Source organism: Podarcis cretensis (genome assembly GCF_951804945.1).
Source record: "Podarcis cretensis genome assembly, chromosome: 5".
Taxonomy (NCBI): domain Eukaryota; kingdom Metazoa; phylum Chordata; class Lepidosauria; order Squamata; family Lacertidae; genus Podarcis; species Podarcis cretensis.
The window spans coordinates 102217013-102224680 of NC_137174.1; the positions used below are offsets into that span (position 1 = coordinate 102217013).

General features: G+C 52.9%; 1 protein-coding gene across 5 annotated transcripts in view; it reads left to right on the forward strand.

Moving 5' to 3' along the window:
• The window catches only part of OPA1 (OPA1 mitochondrial dynamin like GTPase), a 61749-nt gene extending 54529 nt beyond the window's left edge, over positions 1 to 7220 (forward strand). For 4 of the 5 annotated variants that reach the window (XM_079977701.1, XM_079977704.1, XM_079977703.1 and 1 more), the window contains 2 exons: positions 4104 to 4184; positions 5285 to 7220. In XM_079977701.1, coding sequence (XP_079833827.1) covers positions 4104 to 4171 — 68 coding nt within the window. In that variant the 3' untranslated portion in view covers positions 4172 to 4184; positions 5285 to 7220. Of the gene's footprint in view, positions 1 to 4103; positions 4185 to 5281 lie in introns of all 5 variants that reach the window. The other variant, XM_079977702.1, reaches the window with a different exon arrangement.
• Positions 7221 to 7668: the final 448 nt, after the last annotated feature.

Below are 7668 nucleotides of genomic sequence, written 5' to 3' on the forward strand. Positions count from 1 at the left end.
ATTTGGGACTTTTCAGTTGAGAGAAAGACAGGTAGGAGGTGACATGATGGAAGTTTGCAAATTTGCACATGGCATAGAGAAAGTGAAGAGAGAAGTATTTTCCTCACACTAGAACTTGTGCACCTGTAACTAAGCTGTCAGACGGCAGTTGTTGTTTGCTCGTGAGTAATCAGTCGGGACTCAGACCCTCCTTTTACAGGTTTTATTCTGGTGCAAAACTATTTACAGTACAGAGCCACAAGATCATGTCTGCCTCAGTCGCTAGCAGAATCCGGGAGTGGTCGTTTCTGGGACCTCCCCCAACATAAGAGTTTAGCCACACACGCACACACACCCCGCCTTTTCCTTCCTTCTTTGCATTTTACACCTCTGTGCAGGGTGGACGACGGAAGGGGCCTGCTTCCCTCCTGGCCTGGCCAGGAGCGGTGCTGAGGCTCCCAGCAGCATCCTCTGGTCCTTTCCCCTCTTCCCCACTGGAAGTGGGCTTTTCCCACCACAGGAAGAGGAACTGCTTCGCAAGATTATCAGAGGTTCCCTGTCACCCAACTGCCCCTCTGCTTCCCTACCCTGTTCCGATGGCAAGCCCCCCTGACATAAGCTGAACATTGAAAGATTCCAGATGGATAAGGCAGTCCTCCTTCACTCAACGCAGAGTTAAACTAGGGAACTCATTCCCGGATGGCGTTTGTGGATGATGTCATGATCTTTGGCTAGTTCAGTGAAGTTTATGATGATGGTGATCTGCCCAGATGGCTTTCAGATTCGTGGAGGAGGAGAGGGCTGTTGATGGCTCCTCGCCACGATGGCTCTGCCTCCACGGTCAGAGGGAGCAATGCTTCTGAGTGCCAGTTTCTGGAATCCACAGCAGGGGAGATCCGCTCTTGGCCATGAATTCTGCTTGCTGGGCACCTGGTTGGCCAATATGAGAACAGGATGCTGGGCTTGGGGGGGGGCCCCTTTGGCCTCATCCTGCAGCCTCTTTGTAGGATACGTTCTTGCGTGATGCCATCATGGATGGCACTGTCAGTCCCTTGCCCACTTCCCCAGCTGGGGGGATCTGAAACAGGCACAACGAAGGGCAGCGCTGCAGAAGTTGGGGGTTGAAGTGGCTCTGTGAACGGGTGGTCTGGGAGGTGGGCTTTTCTTTATTTTTTCAGCCCTCGCTCTATCCTGTTCCATCCTGTGCCCACAGTTACCGGCAAGCCTTGCCGTCCCCGTCCCTCCCCCCCCCCCACTCTGTTTTCTGTGTTCACGGTGTGTATTCAGATCGTAATTACTGATCAATTAGTCTGTTTTTGAGCCCCTTTGGAGCCTGTATCAGAGGATTAATGCAAAGAAAATGAGAGGGGCTGTGGGTGTCGTTTCATGTGCAGATAAAGAGCCCCGCAAGGATGAATGGCTCTCTTGAGGCCTCTGAATAGAGGATTTCTTCATTCTGTGTCAGCCAGGGGTTTATGGGAGATTGGGAGAGGGGATTATGGGAATATTCATGACCCAGATCAGGGACCCCGGGATGAATTGGTGGAGGGAAACGGCTCATCTTTTGAGCAAACACGAAGTAAATGGGGAGGAGAATGGCCATTCACTGGGGCCTGCGTCATTGTTGCAAAGCTGCAGGCGGGGTGGCCGGCCCGGGGGGGGGCGCGCTGTTTAACAGGTGTCACGAGAACCAGGCTCTCCGTATCTCTCGCTCGGTGCCGAAAGCTCTCAAAGGGGACGTTGTTTGTGCAGGAGCCATCGGAGCAACTTTGGGGCACAGAGGTCGGGAGGAAGGAAGGCAGCGAGAGGGTGCTGAGCCCTGAGAGTTCGGGGAGGAAACAGGAGAAGGTTTGGGGTGGGAAAGTTCATGGAATCTGTAAAGTTGGAAGGGACCCCCAGGGTCATCCAGCCCAGCCCCTGCAGTTGAAGCCACGGGTTCAGGTCCTCCTCTCTGGAGCTGCAGAAACCAAACTTGCTTCACTACATGGAAGGACCCGAACCCGTGGCTTCAAGCTGCAAGAAAGGAGATTGTGCCTAACACCAGAACTTTCTGGCAATCAGAGCTCTTCAGCAGAGGAATGGTCTCCCTCTGGAGGTGGTGGGCTCTCCTTCCTTGGAGGTTTTCAAGCAGAGGTTGGGTGGCCGTCTGTCAGGGATGCTCAAGCTGAGATTCCTGCCTTGCAAGGGGTTGAGCTAGATGAGCCTTCAGAGTCCCTTCTAGCTCTACAGTTCTGTGGCTCTGTGATCTTCCATGAGACAGCTGTTCAGCAACAGAGGGCGGCATAATGTTCTAGAACGTAGGCAAAGCCTCAAAGGGAGAAGATTTTCTGGAGACCAGGTGGCAAGCTGGACTCTGCGGTTGCAGGACGCCAGCCAGGAACATCCTCTAGAGTCTGCTCTGTCTTCTTTCTGCCTTCTGGGCCTCATTTTTACATTTGCCCCATAAAGTGGCCACACAGACCTCTGAAAGAGTGAGCTCTTCTCTTCCCGGGACCCTCCGTGCGCCACACTCCCATGAAGAGGGCTGCTCTCTCACCTGCCACGTAACCCTGGGACGGCTTTTCTTTTCTGGAGACACCCCCAAGTCCAAGCCGGTGGTGCAGGCTGGGCACCCGGGGGCTGGTCTGCTTGGGCAGAGATTGGGCCGCCCTTTTGCCCCTTCTGCCCTTCCTCAAGCTTTGGGCAGCTCCTTGCTTTGAGTTTTCTGCCTCTTCAGCCTGGGCCAGTGGCAGGAAGGGTGTTTTCGGGTCAGCTTTGCCACCAATTGCGCCTGTTGCTGACAGGTAAATAGATAAACCTATAGACAGATAAGTGGCTGTAGCTGCGGCTCCTGCAACTGCTGGGCAGACTGCCAGATAAACTCTGACCTTTTAAAGAATGAAATGGTTGGGGGTGGGTGAGCGAAAGAGGCCGAAGTCTGGATTACAACTTTTGCAAAAGCATCTTTAAATTCAGGGCACTTCTCTTAGCCTGTCTTGCTTTGATTTGGTTTGGCTAGTTTGAACACTGCCCCCTCTTTTGAAAGGCTGGACCTCTGAATTGTAATTTTTATTTTGTCTTCTGGAATATTTTATGAGCTGGCCAGGGGGTAACTTTCTAAATGCTATTTAATCCTGCTTTGCTGAAGCAAAGTGAGCTGCGTGAGATCTAGGAAGCAGCCTTATTTGGAGGAGACACACGTGTGGCCTCCTAAACCAGCCCCTGAAATGAACAAACCATTCAGAAGCTTCTGCATCTGCAGTTTTTCAGTCTTTTACATTCATATGTCCCTCCACCCTGTCCTCTGAAGAGCTCGTGGTAATGTAAGTGGCTGCACTCAGAGCTTTCACAACTTCTAAACCTGAAATTATTTCTTGGCAAAAACACAGGCAATCTTTTAATTTTTAGGAAGTTTTGCCAAGGCTGGCCATCCAGTTAATTCTGAGGCACACCTTTATGCTAGCTTAAAAGGTAAAAAGGTAAAGGTACCCCTGCCCGTACGGGCCAGTCTTGACAGACTCTGGGGTTGTGCACCCATCTCACTTAAGAGGCCAGGGGCCAGCGCTGTCCGGAGACACTTCCGGGTCACGTGGCCAGCGTGACATCGCTGCTCTGGCGAGCCAGAGCCGCACACGGAAACGCCGTTTACCTTCCCGCTGGTAAGCGGTCCCTATTTATCTACTTGCACCTGGAGGTGCTTTCGAACTGCTAGGTTGGCAGGCGCTGGGACCGAGCAGCGGGAGCGCACCCCGCCGCAGGGATTCGAACCGCCGACCTTTCGATCGGCAAGTCCTAGGCGCTGAGGCTTTAACCCACAGCGCCACCTGCGTCCCTTATACTAGCTTAGTCTACAACAAAATGTGGAAATTTAATTAATGCAGTTTAACTGTGACATGTTAATACAGTTTTATTAATACAGCAATGCAGGCCTTAGTCTGAGTGCTGGCACCCTCTCCGCTTCGGAGGAGGCTCCCGGCTGCGGACGAGGCAGGTCTTGTTGAGGCCCCCGAGGCACCTGTGGGGCAGGGAAGGGACGGGGGCCCAGCCCCGCAGCCTTCCTCTGGGAGGCCAGGCCTGTTTCCACTTGGGAGATGAGGCATCTGTGCCTGGAGACATCCGTCCTGACAGCACCTTAACTTTTCCAGAAAAGGTTCGGGAGATCCAGGAGAAACTTGAAGTCTTCATTGAAGCCCTCCATCAAGAAGAGAAGTAGCTGGTCCGCACAGGTAAGGAGCTCTGGGTGGTCACTGAGCAACTGCAGCGCTCTGACGCTGCCCAAAATAGGCCCGTCTTGCTCTTGTTAACACAGCCAGAAAGCAGGAATCCCCCTTCGTCTTGCCAAGGGACTGTGGGCCTGGAAGGGCCCTAAAAGGTTGTTCAGTTGATCCTCCTGCTGCTTCATCCAAGTCTTCCAGAATTTTAAGATGCTCCCCAAGGGTCATCTCTGACAGACGGCCACCCAACTCTGCTTAAAAACCTTGCAAAGGAGCCTATTCCACTGCTGAACAGTCCTCACCGTCCAAATGTTCTTCCTATGTTAGTCGGAATCGCCTCTTGACCCCTCAGCCACTGTAACAACCTTCCTAGCTGATTGGAGATTTGAATCTGGGCCTCCCGGTTCCAGCATGGCATACTGGGGGGGGGGGGCATTGTGCCCTGTGATGCCCCGTGCTCTGGGCCAGTCTGAACGAATGAATATTTATTTGCATCAGCCATCAGCCATAGCAATAAAACAACAATACAATATCCAAAGAATAGAAATAAAAAGTCAATTATATAAAATACATTTTGGGGTTTTGAATCAATGGTCAAATAGTGGATCTTATTCTGATTGCCCCAGCTAAAAACCTTGCAGCTTTTGCTGTCGCCTGCTCGTCTTGATCTGCCAAGAGAAAGGACACGGTGGCAGTGGCTGGGCGAGCCGGAATGGACAATAAAAGAGGGGTGATAATCTCATTCCTTAAGTCTTTATAAAGAGTGGAAGCCAGAAGGGCGTGTGCCGCCAATTTGGTACTGCCATCTCCACAGGGCCATAAGCGTTTTCATGTGGAATCTGTTGGAATCGTCCCTCACGTCCAGCCGAGGGCAAGACATTCAATCTGGGCCGATCTTTTACCCTTCTGGGGTAAAATATCTTTTACCCTTTGCTTGAGGAATGGCGCCAGGGACCTGTCTCTTGATTGAGATACCTGGCGAGTGAATGGAGACCCAGGATGGGAGGCGGCTTTTCTCTTCCCAGCAAGCAAAAATGACTTGGGGGGGGGGAGGGGGGGAGGGGGGCCTCTGTCCAGTCTCTCTCTGCAAATTTGTGTTTGTGTTTCAGCAGAGCTGCTACAGGAAGACAAAGCCCCTCTTCTGGAACACACAAAGCACTAGAAATGGCCCCGCGGCGCCTCCTGGTCCTCATCTCCTCCCTGTTGCACTTTTTAGGGGTGTCCCCAAACGTCTCCCAGGGAAAGGAGACAATTGGCAGGAGGCAACGAGAGGCCCTGCCTGCCACCTGCCCTTTGGAGGATGGTGGCAGTAATAATGACGAGGGAAGCAAGCCTGGCAATGGAAACCTGTGCTTTCTTACCTGGAAATGATGCCTTGAGGGTGGTGTCCAGATTCTGCAAGTGCTCCCTCTCTCTCTTTTTCCAGGGAGGGGCCAGAAGTAGGGGGTTTTTCTTTCTGGGGGGGGCAAGACCCCTTCCACCGCCTCTAGTGATTTTAGCGGTCGGGGGCTCCTTTGCATGGCGAACCCGAGGGGCTTGAAATAAAATTTTAGCCTTTGTACATACGTCGACAACACCTCCTACGTAATGTTTGTTTGTTTGTGTGACGCAGCGCATTGAGGGGCCCTCCAAGCGAGAGCAGCTGCCTTTCAATGCTCTTCTGGGGAGCCAGATCTTGACTGAGGCACTGGAGAGAAGCTGGGCAGGGGGGAGTGAGCCTGGCGGGGGCTCCCAGGCCGTGCTCAAACAGGCACCCGGGGGCCCATTCAAGGGCATCTGGCTCCAAGAACAGCATCCTCCACTATCCATTTCACTGCTGTTTGGTCTTGGGGTGGGACTTTGGCCAGCTCCATTTCCCTTTTGTTTTTTATGCTTGCTGAGAGGGACTCCTTCCTGAATATCCCACCGGCAGTGGCAGGTTCCAGATAAATCGTTGCACATCAGCCACTTTTGAGACATGTGGAATAAGCGCCTTAGAGAGGGGGAAGAATCTCCAAAGAGATTTGCTCTTGGCCTGCGTAGCAGGAGCAGACTCTGGAGGGAAAGCTCCTTTCGGGGACTCGCCCAGTTTGTTTTTTTTACGCTGCAGGGCTCCGGTGGCTTTTGGGCGGGAGAGGGGACCCTGCCGTGTGCTGGTCACAGCTCTCCACACACAGCCCCTTTAAACCCAGCCGTCTCCTCTCTGCATCGTGGAAGAAACTGCCCCCTCTGTGCAGACACTCATCACCCCCGTTGAGCAGCTCCAAGCATCCATTGTGGGATGACTGTTGTTTTGCGCCAGCCCTAAATGCAGAAATGTACGTTACCAGGAACATTTCCTCTCCCGCTTTTTGAGGTATCTTTCCAGATCTCCTTATGCCCACTCTCTCCCTCCCCATCCCCACTTCTGCATTTCTCTGCCTTTCCACCTCTGCACAAGTGACTTGCTGGCAGGCGATGGGCTATGCAGGACTGCCTTTACATTCTCTCCCCTCGTCCTCCGGGAATCCTGCCTTGCTGCACTTCCCAGTTGGGAGGTGTGGTTTGGTTTTGTTTTTCGGCAAAGGGGATACTGCCTTTGTTGCCCCCCTCTTCCTCCGCATGGTGTTCTGTGAAATCCAGAAACAAGATGGGCGGGGAGAGGCAGCTGTTGCCAAGAACCAAAATGAGAGTGATGGGAGATGGGAGAGAGCAATCCTCATTCCTCTGCTATTAAAAATTAAAATGAGATGGCATTTTGTGTGTTTGTATGTGTAGCAAATGCTTTCGGCCGCACGCCAGAGATTCTGTGCCCTCAATGATGCAAAAGCCTCTTAGCTGCTCAGGCCTTCCTAGAGGCAACTTCAGGATCTCCTAAAAAAGGGTGCTGCACCGAGACCCATCTCTTACCGCCTCCCCCCCTGCCCCCCCCAATCCTCTTCTCGTACTTCCTTCTGTCTGGTCCACTTTTCAGTTATAAGCCTCTGTTGCCGACCTGACGTTTAGCATGATATATCCCGTGGAAGTTATTTATTGAATGCAGATGTCATTGAAGGAAAACAAAATAAAGAGAGGTTTTGAGCACTTAAATTTCTTACTCTCTTCTTTATTTGCATGCCGCCCATCTGCCCCAAGGGCTCAGGCGATGGGGCAGGACCCCCAGCTCAGCAGCAGAGCACCTGCTGTGCCCCAGGCAGTTCAGTTCCCCCGTGGCTCCTCCGGGCAGGGCTGGGAAAAGGCTTTCTGCCTGGAACCCCCAAGAGCCCTAACCAGGCAACACGGTGCGCTTCAGGTATTGGTGGACTACAGCAGCCATCTTCCCACGCTGTTGGCCATGCTGCCTGGACCCGACAGCGAAGCTGCATCTTGGAAGAGTCAGGCTAATTTGAGAGGGAGAAGCTCAGTGTTTGTGTGCTAGAAAAGTGAAGGCTCAGTGGTCACAGGACCCCTCTCAGCGGTGGGCAGGGGGGCCTCTCTCCCTCCCTCCCTCCCTCCCTCTCTCTCTCTCTCTCAGGTGAATCCCAGAAGCGCACAACAG